Source organism: Sitophilus oryzae, unplaced genomic scaffold (assembly GCF_002938485.1).
Source record: "Sitophilus oryzae breed Bouriz unplaced genomic scaffold, Soryzae_2.0 scaffold_1058_pilon_pilon, whole genome shotgun sequence".
In the NCBI taxonomy this organism is placed as follows: domain Eukaryota; kingdom Metazoa; phylum Arthropoda; class Insecta; order Coleoptera; family Curculionidae; genus Sitophilus; species Sitophilus oryzae.
Window position 1 is genome coordinate 1361782 of NW_022145680.1, and position 18296 is coordinate 1380077.

At 33.3% G+C, this 18296-nt stretch overlaps 1 protein-coding gene across 1 annotated transcript in view; it reads right to left on the bottom strand.

The window, feature by feature from the left end:
• The window catches only part of LOC115876007, a 155309-nt gene extending 139491 nt beyond the window's left edge, over positions 1-15818 (bottom strand). The window contains exon 1 of the mRNA XM_030891670.1: positions 15653-15818. Within this exon, the coding sequence (XP_030747530.1) occupies positions 15653-15746 (94 nt within the window). The 5' untranslated portion in view covers positions 15747-15818. The remainder of the gene's footprint in view (positions 1-15652) is intronic.
• Positions 15819-18296: the final 2478 nt, after the last annotated feature.

Consider the following 18296-nt stretch of genomic DNA (forward strand, 5'->3'; position numbering starts at 1 on the left):
ATTTTTAAATTCTTTTCTTTGTTAACATATTCCACAGGGTTTTTCAAACTTTCATCAAAATATCAACATTTTGTTTTACCTCGTATAATTCACAAAGGGGAACTTTCATTTTTAATTTATAGGGTGATACTAAAAAGCAAAGTAATTTACCTACAAATTGCTTAAAAATCATCAAAATCGGCCTACTAGAACAAAATTTATTAAACTTTGAAATACATCAAAATTTTAAGGTGCCCGTTTTTCGTGCCGGTCGGTGGGTGTATAACCGCTTTATATCCCCATTTTGAACCAAGTAACAACCTGTATTATATAGGCTTATTTACCACATACGACACGGAGTATTGTAGCTAAACGATTAGATTTTTACAAATATTAAGTTTTGGGTTCGTTGAAGGACTATTAGAGCTACAATTTAGAAATAATTTTACAAGATACAGAGTGTCCCAAATAAGTAAAAAATGGTATAGTTGTATTTTTTTAAATGGAATACCCTGCATATTATTCTATTTTTAGATTGTACGATTGAAATAAAGGTAAACTTTATTAAGGTTTATCACACTTAAACCTTACCGTTTTTGAAATATTTTCCATTTTGTGAAATTGCAGTAAAATTTTTAAGGCTTCATTTCTCCAAGGGTATCAAAGTTTTTAATACTAAATATTTACTGAAGTTTATTTATTGTTCAGTTATTGTGTTGCAATAATAAAAATTATACTACCTTATACAGAGTGTCTAAAATTTTATTTTAAATAATTACTAGCTTTAAACGGCAATAACTTGTTTAATTTAAATGGAACGCCCTGTATATTTTAGGAGAATCAGATGCATAATTTAATTGTCTCTCAAATTATATTATACCACTTTTTACCTATCCATTCAAGTTTTCGTAGAAAATGCATTTTCTTATAATTTAGACGTCATTTATAACCTATGGAATATTGACATTTTAGATTGTTTTTAAAGCAACAAATGTACAAAATGTACAGGTATATTATCGTTTTTAACAAAATGATAATATTACGAGCCCATTTGTATGCAAAAAGAAAACTATTTAAATCTTCATAAAAGAGTATACCATTAATTAAATATACCACCATTATTTCCGCCCAAATACTAATTAATTACATACTTAATTATGTTCGTGAATAACTTATTCTAAATAAACGTGGATTTGAATCAGAAATCAATATAATAATAAGTTATAAAAATGAATGTCTCTGTTGTTACAAATAAGCATTTGTCAAAAAATTAAATATAATTTTTAAGGTGTTACTTTTTAGCACACTGTCTAATAGACATAAAAAATTCAGTTTTTTAGTTTTTGGAGCAATTATTATTAATCAACGCAAACAGTCAATTAATGTAGTTTGAATACTGGAATCATATTAATTGGTCCTCTTTAACAAATATTTAAACAGTTTTTTTATTCTTTAATGAAATAAACAAACTATATCGACAATATTAGTATCTGTACTCTTAAAAAATAATCTAAAATGTCAGTATTCCATGGGTATATTGATAAATGAATTTAAAATTACAAGAAAATGCATTTTCTACGGAAAAGCTATTGAAGCTATAGGTAAAAAATGGTATAATACAATTTGATAGACAATTAAATAGTGCATCTGATTCTCATAAAATATACAGGGTGTTCAATTTAAATTAAACATGTTATTGCCGTTTAAAGCTAGTAATTATTTAAAATAAAATTTTAGACACTCTGTATAAGGTAGTATAATTTTTATTATTGCAACACAATAACTGATCAATAAATAAACTTCAGTAAATATTTAGTATTAAAAACTTTGATACCCTTGGATAAATGAAGCCTTTTGACAGCAATTTCACAAAATTGAAAATATTTCAAAAACGGTAAGGTTTAAATGTAATAAACCTTTATCAAATTTACCTTTATTTTAATTGTAGAAACTAAAAATGTAATAATATACAGGATGTTCCATTTAAAAAAATACAACTTTGATATTTTTTATTTATTTGGGACACTCTGTATCTTGTAAAAATCTTTTTAAATTGTAGCTCTAATAGTCCTTCAACGAACCCAAAACAATTTGTAAAAATCTAATCGTTTAGCTAAAATACTCCGTGTCGTATGTGGTGAACAACCCTGTATTGTTGTACAGTGAACTTTAAATTTGAACAAAATATAAACATTTGAACCAAACCAGCCGAATAAAACATGTATCTACATTTATTAATAATTCGAATATATTATATAGTATCAAAATACTTTAGTACCGCAAAGCATTTTCTCAAATTACCTCGCTCTATGCAATTAAATACATTGTAGTCCCTTGTGGAAATTAAATTGCCATGGATATAAATTCCATAAATAGGAAAATGTTCTAGTCTAGTGTATTAAATAAAACAAAGAATATTTTGCTATTCTATAGGGGCTTAATAATTAAAATATACCTGCCTGCAAATTCTGTTGGTTCGTTAAAGGATTATTGTTTAAAAATGTTATAATTCTCTGCAAATTTTTAGAATGTATGACATTATAAGACATCTTATACCTATTTACAAACTTATAGTACATTTTGATAATAGTGCCTAGAGGAAACCCGTTGTTAAAGCAATTTGTCTTATAATATCGAGCTTTTTATTAAACGCATCTTTTGACAGCGGCAAGTAACCTAATCTATAAATGAAAGAATTGAAAGCTGCGAATCTTTGGGAATAGAGGGAGTTAGAATTATGCTGAATTACGTTATCTCTGGAAAAGAGATTTCTAAAAAAAATGTGTGAAAGTTGGAAACCAAAGGTAATTCTTCTGATTTTAAGAACTGTAAAAATGACCTATATTTAAATATTTCCCAATCCGACGTTGTTTGGATTATATGTGCACAGAGACAAGCCTATTACATCGAACACCGCTAGAGTGTGTATTTCATAAAATTAACTCAAAAAAACAGTAAAATTCCCTAAGCATTATGATTTGGCGGTATATGTCCGTCATGGGTCCAGGAAGGTATGAAGTGGTAGAAAACACTGCAAGAAATTTTTTGAAAAATAGTCTCGTGCCAAGCGCGAAAAGCCTTTATCCGGACATGAATTTTATATTTCAACAGTACGGTAAACCATACTGCTAAAACTCCAAAAAATGGTTTGAGGACAATAATATCAAGGTTCTTTCATAGTCTTCGAACAGTCCAGATCTGAATGTTATCAAGACATTGTGGCATAAAATTGAACAAGAATTGCTGACAATGTGTTGCTGAACAGGATAATGATCCCCAACCGATTTGACGATGATATTAGGTGACTATATTTTGACTGAATATCAGGATTGCAGCGGTTGTAGTAGCGCACTGCGATGTAACATCATATTAAAATAGTAATTCCTTAGTGTCCGAACATTTAGTTGACCCGATATTGTGCAGTGTTTTTGTTTATTTATTAGTCTTATAATGTTTAATAGAAACCAAACTATTTAACTACTCATTATAAATGATAGATTTTAATATATTGTTAATGTAGTTCTTGAATATACTAATTCTAGTGCAGAGGAGGGTTGCTATGCGAGTTTCTTCCGCACAAATTCTACAAGTGCCCTGATGGTCATTTCAGGAACCATACCAATAAAATTGCATTACAGGCAGGTGAACGAGGCAGAGCATGGTGAAGGGACAAGAGGAGTAAGAAAGAAGGAAGAAAGGGAATTAACTTTAGAACTATGGCAGGAGAGTTGGGAGCTAGACCTACGCATATGGGTCAATGGACCAAGAGTTTGATACCTGATGAAGACCCTGGATCAAAAGAACAAATGGCGAGGTAAATTACTTCCTCAAAGAAAAGGCAGAGAAAATAAAGTCCTCCTACTCTGGGTGCCTGCTCACCAAGGAATAGAAGGCATTGAAAAATCAAATGATCTAGCTAGAAAAGGAGCGAACACTCCACTAACTGGAACAGAGTCGTTTTTTTCCAAGCAGGAACCAACTGAAAGCGGAACTAAAGAATCCGGAAGACTCCATCCGTAATCTGGAATAGGTGTCCTCCAACGGTCTAAGACACTCGAAAAAGTTCCTCAGAACTTACGACCCAGAAAAATCAAAGGTTTTCCTTGATTTAAGTAAAAACAATCTTCGTATTGTCACGGGGTTTCTAACAGGACACTGTCTCCTCAACGAACACCTCAGTAAGCTTGTAGCATTTTCATTTTCCAAATGCTACTTTGTTTTATTATAGACGGTATTTTATTATTGTATCGATATTCTTTTTACATTTCTACAACACATAAATTTCGGAACGCTCTCTATCGAAAATATTGGATCGTACCCTGGTGTATCGACAAGACGGGAAACGTCAAAATCGTCACCTCGGATTTGGCCGTTACCGAGGTCACTGTGCCATTTTGAGAATTAAATTTATTTGGCTGGTATTTTTCACAATATGGGAAAAATATTGTGATTTTGTTGTCCCATAGATGGATGGAGGTCCCATATAGATTTTGATTGTTGAGATTTTAATGGATCTATAGTTTTGGTAAGATTTTCTTTGACATTCCATTCGGTAGAAAAAAAACCTTCACATGCCTTTCTTTTAGATTCCAGTTTTTTTGATGAGAAATGTCCAGCCCTTATTTGAGAAGAAATGTTAAATAATTATTGATTGTGTGCCTTCACAATGAGGTAAATTAATACCTTCGTAAATTTTTCGAGTTTTTTAAAATGTAAGGTTAACTAATATCGTGCATTTCTTTTTAGGTTTTTCTACAGATTTTTCTACGTATTTTTCTCAGCATTTTTCCACGTATTTTTCTTCAAGTATTTCTGGATATTTTTCTAGACGTTTTTCTGCAAGTTGTTCTGCATATTTTTAGAAGTTTTATGCCAGTTTTTCCACAAGTTTTTCTTACGTGTTCAGTCACCGAAGTAATCAGTAGCAGCCTGTTCGGTTAGATTTCAGCCCTGCACCCCTCTGAGGAGAAGTTGGATGCTGTGATGTTTTTTTTATCATTAAGAAGATCCTTTTTTTAGTATAATTTGGTATTTGTATACCAAAAAGCCTTGTGGCCAGTATATTTTTTTTATAGTAAACTAAACTTTTATTAATTTGATTTTAAATAATCATTAGTGTGTTAAGAAATTAACTATTCTTAACATTTTACATTTAACCGGTTAAGTACTTGCCTTCAGCATTACTTTAACCTTTAATTTATAAAATTTAACGTACTGTTATATTGTATATTTTTTTTAACACTTTAAATATTTGCCTTCAGCATTGCTTAAATTTTACTTGTATTTGATTATTAAAATAACCATGTTATATTGATTGATTATTCGGATTTAACATCTATTTATGTTAGCCTTTTATCTCATTACGATCTTTGACCTGTAAGGGCAATCTTGGGTACAGATTTTAAACTTTTTCCCTTGACTATATATTATAAACAAAAAGGTTCATGAATCTTCGAAATAAGTCAAATAAAACTTAAATATTTATTATTCAAATATAACCAAGACCGTCTCTAAATGTATTCATTTTATATTATATCTTTTCAAATATTATTCAAACAATTATAATTTGATTTTAAACAAGTTTTAAGATAGAATTTCTTAAACATATTTCTTGTATATTAATGTACATAACTGCTGTGCCGAATAGGTACCGAATATTTCTAACAAGTAATAAATTTTATTTTTTTGGGTATTTGGATTGTTTCATTGGTTGATCCGGTCTCTCAAAATATTTAATAGCTATACTAATTTTAGTTTCTATTCAATTAATACACTTGTACAAATTTTCTTATTTCAGTTTGTACTATCCTTTGTAAGTATTAGCATCTTTTTGAAATAAGTGGCGCCCTTTGGTATGCAGTGTAAGATATAGGTGGGCATCATATTTTTAGTCAAGTGCAGAAGCAAAAGCTTGTTCCCACCGCCTCCGATATAAGAGTAGCCGTTCGCAATATTTTGACTTAAATTTTCAATAAAAGGAAAGTTTATGTCACAAGCTGAAGCTGAGAAACAACGGCAAATGCAGATTCTGTGGGGAAAATGGGGAAACACCAAAACACCTTATCACTGAGTGCGCCGAGACGACGACCATTCGTGTCATGAAGTTTGGTACGGCGAGGATGTCGAGGATGGAGAGCTGGCCTCTGTGGAGCCCTCTCAGATACTGGCTTTTATTAAGGCCCTGAGACTGTATGATGCAACTTGTTATAACTCAAGAATGGGGAACGCACAATAGATCTGTAAGGTCGCAATGATTAGCACCCCTCCTAAACATTCTACATTCTATTGACAATCCATAGCCGAGATACTTAAACCACTAAAACCATACTTAAACCACCTGATCAATGATCTCGCCGCTTAGAGTGAGGTTAACATTTTGGATTTGTCTACTAATCATCGTGGTCTTTGTTTTTGAGATATGTGTTGTCCCACACTCTTTCTAGTGCGGGATACACTCTATCTAGTGCTGTTGTCCCACACTCTTTATCTTATTTAGCAGTTCTTGAAGATCTTCCATAGTGGAAGCCAGTATCGTCCGCATATCGGATATTATTAATGGGCTTTCTATTAACCTTAATACTGCTGGACTCGTTTTCGAGAGCAAGCTGGAATATATTTTCGACATAGATGTTAAAAAAACATCGGTGACAGAACACATGCTTGTCGTACTCCTTTGCTTACTTCAAAGGCTTCGGTCGAGACTGTGTCATTTTGTGCTATTTCTATCGGTTCAAATTAACCAACACTGTTGTAAACTATGCTGGAATCTGAAGTGATCTGGAGCACCATATGTGACACGGCTGCGAAGATTTTAAGGGCCAAAGAAGAGTAGAGAAAATGCCTGCAACAATCAGGAGAGAGAAGGGTTATTCTGGCCTTCGCAAGGTGATTTTAATGAGTAAAAATCCCAAAAAATGTACTTTATGTTTACAGTATCGCTAAATCATATAACCAACAAATTAAAAGGATGTTTTTTAAATTTAATGTTTTTAGTGATAATATTCGGAAAACAAAGTATAAAGATAAATAAATAGTATCTGTAAACCAAAATACAAGCCAGATGCAACAGGTTGATATGTTCATTAAACCGCATCAAAATCTGGTATATCGTTCATCATATTTGAACTTTATCGATTCGATTTGCGAATTGCCGAATATTATACTTCACTGGATTCCGTATGCCTGACGTCGGGTAAAGTAGATTAAGTTGAGATAATAGGCTTATAAATGATGATGTTGGGCTTCATTACCAATAGGGACAACAATAACGTGATATCTTAATAAAATATATATACCTACATACAGGGCTTGGCAATAGTGCGTCGGGCATCTGTAGCTTCTAGAATAAAAAACTTAGGAATTTTGTTTCAGTGCAAACTTAAAGTATGTATTAGGATGTATTTCAGAAAAATAATTTAACCCCTACAGAGGGTGGCTTAAAAAAGTGTGAGTGAATAGGGATGATTTTTTTAAATGGAACACCCTGTATATTATTGCATTTTTGGTTTTCTGTCTGATCACTTTACTATGTTCTGATCACATGTCCTAAGATATTTTTAGATATGTTTTGTTAGATTCACAGGTATTAACAAATAAATAAAAAAATTCAGGCTCTTTTAAAAAAAATATTAAAAATACAAGAACTGTCGTGAAATCAAAACTATATTAGGCCTTAGATGGTCTGTACTTACTTTTTTTGAGCCGCTCTGTAGAAGTTATAATATTTTCCTGAAATACGTCCAGGTACATACTTTAGATTTGCACTTATACAAAATTCCCAAGTTTTTTATTCTAGGAGCTACAGATGCCCGACGCAGTATTGCCGGACCCGGTATATACAACGCAAAATTTTAGCGTTAAATTCTATGATTAGTAAATTATAATTTTCGTTCGCGTGATATTTTGTTACCTTAAGGAAGCTTTAATTTGGGTTTCTTGAAAGTTTATTTCTACTAGCGACAAAAAAAATAAGAAAAAATACAATAGGTGAAATGGAGGTAGTTAGAGTATACTGAATTAATTATATGTTTTCACATTGAAAAAATACGTACCTATATACTTGAATAATCATTTACCTTTCGTTTCTGTCAAGTTAATGATCGATACACAACGAATTTTCAGGGCTCATATTTTTTGTTATGGCCGTTTAAATCATTATAATAATATATACAAGTAAGATTAATTTACTGAATTTAAGGATATTATTTTACTTCTTGTATAGGGAGTAAAAAGTATTAAGCAAATAAATTATTATTTTCTTAGAATGCCATGGCGCCAATTGATTGGGATTGCCTCAGACCAATTTTAGGTCTAACTGATGGTAACTCTAATTTCACAATCGAAAGCGCCAACAGATAAGAAAATATACGTATTTTTGTAATAATCTACTTATAACTAAAAGTAGCGGCCGGTTAAATTTTGAGTTTTTTTATAACTAAAAGTATTTAGATACCCTACTATAAGCATGGCTAAAGGTAAAAAAACGTAATGACACTTACCGTCGAAATATCAATTCCCGGGTTAGAATAGTCCACCTTTTTACAAACTATGCACTGACGAACTATCGTAGATAGTTAAAAACTACTTTAAATAGTTTTCTTTGCAATAAACACTAATAATTATTAGAAAGTTGTTCAAAAGCTACAAAAACTTTCAACTACCGCAGAAAACTCACAACCGCGCGCTGTCGAACATAAGTTGAATGAAAACCAATGACTAAAGAATATAAAAACATGTAACGCCCCTATACGGGCTGCAGCAGAATTTGTGACCTTTTTTTTGTTTTGGTGGCAAACAATGAGTCATCATTTGGTCACCAGCGATAATTTTAGCGATTTTTAATAGTTTGTGTGTAGTAAACTTTGTATAAACTTTATTACAATGGTGATTAGTTGTTCAGCTTTCAAGTGTAAAAGCAGCAGCGATAAGAAAGAGCCAGGAGTTACGTTTCATAGGTAAATAAACAGTCCACTCCAACTTTTTAGCGTTTTCTTATTGAATTCGATAATTATTCTTCAATTTCAATTAACATCTATATGTACTTGATATGTGCTATACGTCGATACTAGTTTTGTACCTTTTGTTAACATTTTAATACGTTTTTTTCGTAATTAATTAGGATGATACACCATAGGCGTAGTCAAAACAATTATCAAAAAATATAAATATTGCTTCAAACAGCTTGGTTAAGAAAAATATGTGCCACGGCACTGTTTGGTGTCATCGTCACAATTTGCTCTCGGGTGTTATTTGTCCTTGGATTCTTTAGTCATTGATGAAAACAAATGAAAACGTCAAATGTCAGCGTAATTCCTACATATTTCGACAATTTCGTAGTAAAGATGAATCCGCAGCGATTTCGCTAGTTGTCATTGTAATTTCCCTAATATAATTTAATTAGAAAACTAAAAATAATTTCAAAGGTATAATCCTGGCACACAATCTATGTATATTAATTAAAGTTATATACCTATAAAAATATTTAGTTCAACGTTTCTATAGGTACCCAAAAAACATTAATAACAATAATAACATTTGGAATTCGAACCGTATTCTATCACATACCGCGTAAATCTGTCATCATCGATTTTTGCGGAACACGGTTCGTGATCGCGATATAATGTAAATTGTTTTGCCTCCCTTTATTTAGATGTGTTTAGTAAATACTTATAAAATAATATTTATTAAATCAAACAAACGTATAGACTGACACATTAAGATATTTCTTTAGTACCAACCAAAACAGTATAATGTATACATATATGTATAGGCTACTAGAAGGCTACTAGGTATCTTTAGTCCATAGATCACTGGACTGTGGTCCTTTCCCATACAGCACACTTCGTCCCAGGGACGTACATTTTATGTCCATTTTACGTCGGTACGTCCCGGGACCAATTAGGGACGTACTATTTACGTACATTGTAGGACTTCACTACCGACGTACATACGAGTACGTACTACGGACGTACATGCGAGTACGTAATACGTATCTTGAAAATTTTTGACAACGCTTTACAAAATGTTATTTAATTTTAATATCATGACTGGATTATTTTGGTCAGATATACCCAATAATAATGAATGGACTGGATCAGTGGATATTTTCTAGGCTAACGTTAATTCAAGCCATCTCCTTTAACCTACCTCTACTTCTTTTATTAATAAATCTAACCTGACCGCTATAAAAAAATGATTTCCAAATTATCCAATGACCATAATGCATGCATGGCTTTGAAGAAATCTGATGGGTTAAAAATGCAATATATTATGCAATCAAGCCTAACAGGAAAATTATGCAGTCCTATGTTTAAATTTCCTGCTAAGTTATTCGTTCACATTCGAGTCTTGTCGGAATCGGAAGTCGGGCGGTTTCTAATGGCGTTTTCGATTGGCAGAGCTAGAGCGCACGTGCGCACTCAGTGTAATTCCATCTTTTATTAATCAACGTAAAAAATAAAAACAACAATACACTGAGTGCGCACCTACTCCGATTCAGTTTTCGATTGTGTTGTGAGAGTGGGTGTCATGTGTCATGGTGGCCGTAGGTTGTTTGACTTCCGCCTTGTTTTCTTTTGTCGTTGCCTTCGTTGCTCGTTGTTTCAAGGTAAGTTAAAGTGTAATAATATAATGTGACTATTTCACCTAGCACAGTCACAACCTCGAATGATTGAGAATCGGCTCATTCAATTTTTTCAAAATAGAGTGTTCAAAATCGATTTGAACCGCAAATGTTTTAGTACTGTCTATTTGGGGCCATCTGTTTCACAGAACTACAAAAATTGTCGGGTGGTAAAAAATGCCCTTTTTGGGTCAACTTTCTAGAGGCTTAAGGGCGACAAAGACACAGTCCTCTCTGAACATCGGCCTAAGTTGCCACGCATTAGTTTTTGTATAATTAAGATCGCGCTAGAGACGCGGCTCTCTCTCTCTCTCTCTCTCTCTCTTCTCTTTCACTCTATCGCATTGTCTCCGCATAGTTTTTCTCTCTAGTAGTTAAACAGAGAAATATTTGCTCTCTCCCTTAATTTAGTAACAACATTAAGTATAAGTACCTATCTGTTTCGTTAGTAACTCTTCTAAGTTTAGTTAGTAAGTCTTCTGAGTGTTCTTCGGTAGTGTGAGTGACGTGTTGTGAAAAGTGCCAGAAAAACAATAGGAACTAGGAACTGGTAACAAACAATTATTGACTTTGATTATTTTGACTTGGCAGTAAAGGCTTCATAGACTATATAATTGCCTTGAAAACTAAGACTATAAACTTCTTCTGCTAAGTGTTCTTCGCATTTGCTGCAGAGAAACCTTGTCCATTTTTAGTACTTATTTTTATTAAATATTAATGTTTAGTATTTAACCCGTAAATGTTTATTTCATTTCAAACTGAATCCACCCTATTTTATAAGCGTTCGCAACAAGTGCAATCGCTGTAATTGTAGTGCAAGTTTCGCAGAAAACCGCTACACAGAGGCAAGAATTAGATATTTGAATACTTAGTTTTCTTTTTGTATTTTTTAGTTATAAGCAGTTCGAGAATAAAAAAAATAAAATATCTATCAACATCCAATAAAAGACAGAGTGCGCTAAGGGTGTAGCTGCCGGACCGAAGCCAGACTCACGGGTGTATCAAGACATAAGGGATGACCCTGTACCTGAGTTTTTATATTAATAAATATTTTAAGCTGACTTCCATTGAATTATTTCTAATTAAATTCCTAGGTCGTATACGTCGTTGAAAAATGTACGTCCATAGTACGTACATTGTATATCCATAGTACGTACATTGTACGTACTTTCGATCATTTTACATCCAGTTTTGGTCCGGAACAAAACATAATATGTACGTACCTGGAATGTACGTATATGCGACATACATAGTACGTACTTTACAACATCCCAGGGACGTACCGGGGACGTACATAGCGTTGGAAAACGTCCCTAGTACGTACATAGTACGTACCTGTACGTACTTGTACGTACCAGGGACCTAACGTTCGTCCCAACATTACGTAGTACGTACCGTGGCTATATGGGTCCTGTGGCCGCACAAGATCACTTTCTGTGGTCGCACTTGTGTTGCATATACTAACATTTGGCTCGGGATCTCCTGTAATCCACGTAGTTTCGGGAAGATCCGTACCGTGTTGCTCGAAAATGGGCTTTTCAAACAGCTAATATTTAATTCCTATTGATTATTAAACAAGTACGATTTTTGAAAAAAATAACTGTATATAGGTTATTGAACGTACTTCAAGGTTATTTAGTAAAAAAACTATCTTTAAATAACCGGTTATTTTAAATGAAAATGCCGGTTCTTCTAAAAACCGGTTTGGTTTTGCCCATCTCTATCTGTGAACACTGTATATTTTTATTGGTATTTTGCATAACGATTATTTAAACATAGAACACCATAATATCGTCAGCAGCTTTCAATATCTATTATTACCAAGCTTGATCGTGATTTGTGTTTGCAGATATATCTGCAGTGGAATTCATGTGCAGTTCTATTTATTTCCGCTACTAAAATCGGATCGCCACTGCTAGTTAAACCCTTATCGTGATCCCGATCTTTCGAACATCCTACCCAGGTTTTTGCCATGCAATACACCGTCTTTATTTTAGTTTAATAATAATATAAATTTCAATTGGTTAACTGAAATTTAACGTTAAACTTTGAATCTTGATAAATTATACTAATTTTATTTTTTCTAATTTTTACACATAGGTAGAATGTAGAATATTTAGGAGGAGGGTTAATCTCACCGCGACCTTACAGATCTATTGTGCATTCCACTTTTTTGGACGTTTTTCAACGCCTTTCTTTTCATCGTCACTAAGAGAGTTGAGATCCAAGAATTGTATTACACCATCCCACAAAACAGTCAAACTGGCCTTAGTTGTTGGTTTTAAAAGACCTTTTTTTCTTGAAGGCTTCAAAAATTCTTGGCGGCTGAACCGGTGCGAAACTCCTAAAAATTATGTTTTTTTCTCAGCAGTCTGGCAACGGCCGGTAAAAATAAATATGGGCATGGAAACTACAAACCTTCTAGCATCTATTACTACTTTTTGGTAACTATCGGTAACTCAAAAAATCTGAATCATTCAATATATCGACATTTGAAAAAAAAGTTTGATATCTACAGAAAAAAGGTAACAAATAATATACATACAATATAATAGTACATAGCATTGACAAATTTAAAATAATTTGGTTTTGGAATAGAATTTGTAAGCACTAGTAAATATTTTGTTTTCGTATGACCTCTACCTTGCTGAGCAGAAAACAACTAAATTTCTTTGATAACAATGTATCAAAATACAAAGAATACAGGGAGTTTCCTACGTTCTCTATGTGTATCTCGGAAACCACCGAAGATAGAGAGTCGGTTAAATGGGGAAAGAATTGGAGTTTTGTGGGGTCGTAATAAATATGCGCCTTCCAGATTTTTCAAAAAGTTCATGGCTTACTACTAGATATTTTGAGAAAAAAAACAAATTTTGGCTATTTTAATAATTGTCCCTAATTTCATTATAATCTATTTTAGATAAAAAGTTTTCAGATAAAAGTTGTATCCCTAATGATTTTGTGTTCTCCGATTTTTTCTAAAGTCTGTCATTTTTGACATAGGACACATATGATATTTTTTTTAATTGGAAACCCTGGTTGGCCATGACTTCATAATACTACATACATAAATACATACATGACTTCATAAAAGCGCAATTTTTTAGGCTTTTCAGCGATATAAGCTCTAAGTAATATGTTTTTTTTTCGAAAAATTTATAGTATAGAGTTATAGCCAGTTCTTATATCTTTCTTGACTAATTTCACTTAGTGGGTATGGTATTATTATTTTTTATGATTTTTAACTTATAAAAAGAGAGAAATAGTATTAAACGGTTCTTTACAATTTACATTACACAAACTAAGATTTAAAATATAATATCACTAGTACATACATTATACAAGTTATTTGGGAAAATGTTCCGTCATTGTTTTGAGTACATAAATGCATCTTTTTAAAACTGAATTACTACAGAACGACCGGTCGACTTAATTAAATTTCTCCCGTACCGCCTTTTGTTAAAACTTCTTGTAAACCTTGTTGTTAATCACACCGCATAAAAAAAGATTAAAATGAATAGGTTAGGCGATCGAGGAGGCCCATGCAATTCCTCTTCCTATCCCTGAGTTATGATATAAATAATTTTTAACATTTTTTTTATTATGGGGGGTTAGGTTGTAGTTTGGTTTGGTTACGTTAGGGGGGATTAGTTTGGTTTGGTTATTATGGGGGAGGGGGTCATAATGAAAGTCACGTTGGAACCACTCTATTGATGCGCGAGTATCCAAATTTAACTTTTCTAACAAGTCTTGAAAACCGTTCTCTAAAAAACGTAAGTAACGTTCACCGGTCAACGTCGAAAATGTATGGCCAAGAAAAGTTGGACCAATAATCCTCCACGCTTTTCTTCATTTGAAAAATTCATATTTACAATTTTTGTTTATTGTAATTTACAAAGTTTGGAAGTGACAGTTTCGCATTTCACGACGATTGATCTTGTTTTCATGGCTAACTAAGTGAAATTTTTTAAAAATGATAAGAATTGGCTATAACTCAATAATTTTTCGAAAAAAAACATAATATAGCTTACATCGCTGAAAAGCTTAAAAAATGGCGCTTTTATGAAGTCATGGTCAACTATGGTTTCCATTTAAAAAAACATATGTTGGTGTCATATGTCAAAATGACAGACTTCGGAGAACACAAAATCATTAGGGATGTGATTACCTACAACTTTTATCTGTAAACGCTTTGTCTAAAATAGATTATAATGGAATTAGGGACAATTTTTAAAATAGGCGAAATTTGTTTTTTTCGAAATATCTAGTAGGCCATGAACTTTTTCAAAAATCTGAAAGACGCATATTTATGACCCCACAAAACTGCAATTTTTTCCCCATTAAACCGACTCACTATCTCCAGTAGTTTCCGAGATACCCATAGAGATCGTAGGAAACTCACCCTGTATGTACGACCAAAAATTAACTGTTGCATTTTTATATCAATTGAAAATTACTATTTATTACTATCACATTACTATCTACTATTTATTTTTATCAAGTACACATTTTTTGGCTTTTTTCTAACAAAACGGTTTTGTCCCGCTAGAATTACCATCCGCCGCACCGCGTGTCGTAGCGTAGCTTTATAATCTTATGTTTTGCCGTAATCAAATGCTTTTCGCTAAGGATACGTTCTTTCCAATCGAAGACCAGCGTATCAAACCGCAAAAATATACTCTTACGCATAAATGTGAAACCATGTAAAACGCACGAAAATGGAACACCCTGTACAGGACAATAAAGAATTTAAAATATTCACTTATTTCATATATGAAATTATTAAAAATATAATTTAAGTTTTAAGCTGTCTAAACGCTGCGCTAAACATGATTGAAAAGAACAATACAACAACGCGAAAATCGATTATTTGCAAGCATTTAAAGTTGCGTGTTAAAAACTAAATTTCCAGATGACTCATAATATTAAAATATCCCCAAAAGAACAATTTAATTCATTAAGAAAATATTTTGTATTACTTACTAGGTATACTGACACACATTTGCAAATTTTCAAAATTGATTATACACGAAATATTATTTTTTAACTTACCATTAGACTCATCGCACCGAGCGAAGTCACAGAGGATCAGCAGAAGCAGGAGCCACTTCCAACGAGGCGAAACGATTCGCCGTTCACGATCCATCGTCACTCGGTCTTTTCACATCGTTCTGGCTTTGTCGCGTTTGGCTGCGCCATTCTGCACTGTACTGCACCGAACGCGGTTCGCCTGGATATGGGGAGGAAACGCATGCGCCCCTACGTCACCGGAGGCAAAGGGTGCGAGGGTCTTAATTTTGCATGACCCCAATTTGCGGGTCGGGGAGGTCGCGGTCTAAGAACCCGCTTCGCTGTCGACACTTGCGGGAGGGGATGTGGAGGAAACTGGAGGAACAGGCCCAAGAGGTTTCCGGTTCGGTCAACGCCTTTGAAGTGTTTCTCCGATTAAGTTATTTCGTATTTTATTCATTCAACAATTAGTAAACGTTAAGATATAATATGAAACTAGACTATATTTTTAAATAAAAAAAGTTTTTTTGTTTAAAAATATAGTCAAGTGGGATTAATAAAAATCAATGTCAAACCACTATAAAATTATTTATGCTTGACCGAGTATTATTGTAATATTTGTTGTCATCGTCATCACTATCATCATTTTCAGCTTATTCAACCATTTCCAATTATGCTATACCTACTGATTTTGTAATTGGGTCAATTGTTCTCTATTGGCTCTGCGGGCCCAAGTTATCCCTGCTAATTTCCCATACAGCACGTCCAAATGAAATTACGTTTCTACAAGGGAGACACATGAGGAACAAAATATGTTAAAGTGAACCTAAGTGTTCATCTAGTAACATATACATATGAGATACACGCAGGTTTATATTGTTAGAATTGTGTGATACAGTGTTTACTAGTTGTATACCGTATGCACTCAAGATTCTCCATCTCAGGTTTGGTCTTCCTCTAGGTCTCTTACCATGGGTACCATGCAGTAACTTTTGTGGTCCATCTGTTGTTCGTCCTTCTTGCCAGGTATGGTGTGGACCATTGCCACTTGATGGATTTGATTCTGTTGATGACATGTATTGCCTGGGTCTTTTGTCGTATCCACTCTCTCGTCTTTCTTGATTGTTCCCAGCATATATTTCGTTACATTGAGCATCTGTGATCAGTAGTTTCCTTATAATATCCGTTGTCCAATAAGTCATGACTGGTAATACACATTGGTTGAATATTTTCTTCTTTAAATAAAGTGGCATTCTAGCTTTGAATATGATTGAGTTGCTTCCATAAGTACTACATGCTAACTTGATTCTTCGGTTAATTTCTGCTAGTAGAGATCCCGAACTGTGTATTAGTTTTCTCAAATATACATATTCTTCTACTATTTCCAGTGTTGTGTTATTTATTAGACTCTCTTTTCTGTCTACTAGTTCGCTGTACATTACTTTAGTTCAAAAAGGCACAATTCTGGCTTAAAGTTATTCATAATTACTAAATTACTATTATTAATGTGAGACAGATTAATTGAGTTTGAACTTACACTAGAGTCTCTTAAAGAGGTATTACTTAAACTTAGATTTTTAAAAAATCAGATAAATCTTCAATATTTGTCATTAAATTGCACTTACATTAATAAAACGAAGGTTCTGTTCATCTCTTCTATAAGGATGGTGGTTGGATCAGCGATTTGGTCTTATCCAATGGTCACCTACCCTTGCGAGATTGGCGATGTGGTCCCAATACTCCGATGTTCACGTTCTTCGCAGCTTGTCGCCGGTTCTATGATAGAAGGGATTTCTTTGATGTCTGAAGAACCACTCCGGGACAGTTTTTACCGAAAAGTTTGAGATCACCACGGAATACTTAGTAAATTGTGGAAACAAACTTGCTCAACTCGATGTGATACGATCTGAGTATCCTACCGACTGCGCCACTTATAATACGAGACAATCTTCTTTTTTTTAATTTTATTTTACTTTTACATTAAAGTTACTTATAAAAATAAAATACAAAAGTTAAAATTAATATATCTAATTTACTTAAAATCAAATATCTGTGAATATAAAATTGTCTGTTAGAAAACAAGGAGATTCGCAATATGCACACTAAGCACTATCCAGCACTATGTCAGCAGTTTTTCATTGTATAACTCAGGACATAACTTATATTAAGCTTAACTTATATTAAGGCCCTATTTATGCCAAAATAAATAAAGCTAAACCATTTTAATTCCAAATAAAAGTATATTAAAAAAAAGTAAACATTTGAAGTTAACGTCTCCTTTTTGACTGCCAGGGCTAATCTGAACGGGGCCTACTTTGTTTACGCAGAATCCGAACCGCGGTCCTCGGCCATATCATGGTCAATGGCCTACCGACTTGGCAAGTGTCTAAATCGACTCTTACTCACGAGATATCCGATCTCATCCGGCCTCGAACCGGCGTGAATGAGCAGTGTGTGTCAATACATTTTACACTTTTGCCTTTTTTGGACAACAGCACGATACAGGGTTTCGAACCGGTCACCCGTCCATCCACTAGTATCGCCTTAAGTCGCTTAACTTCGGTGTTCTAATGGGAACCGGTGTTTCGACGTAGCTGGGCCGTTACTCTAAAAGTATATTACTGATATAATGAGAAAACATTTGACAGAAAATTGTAAAACAGGTTATGTATGTTGCAATTTGGGA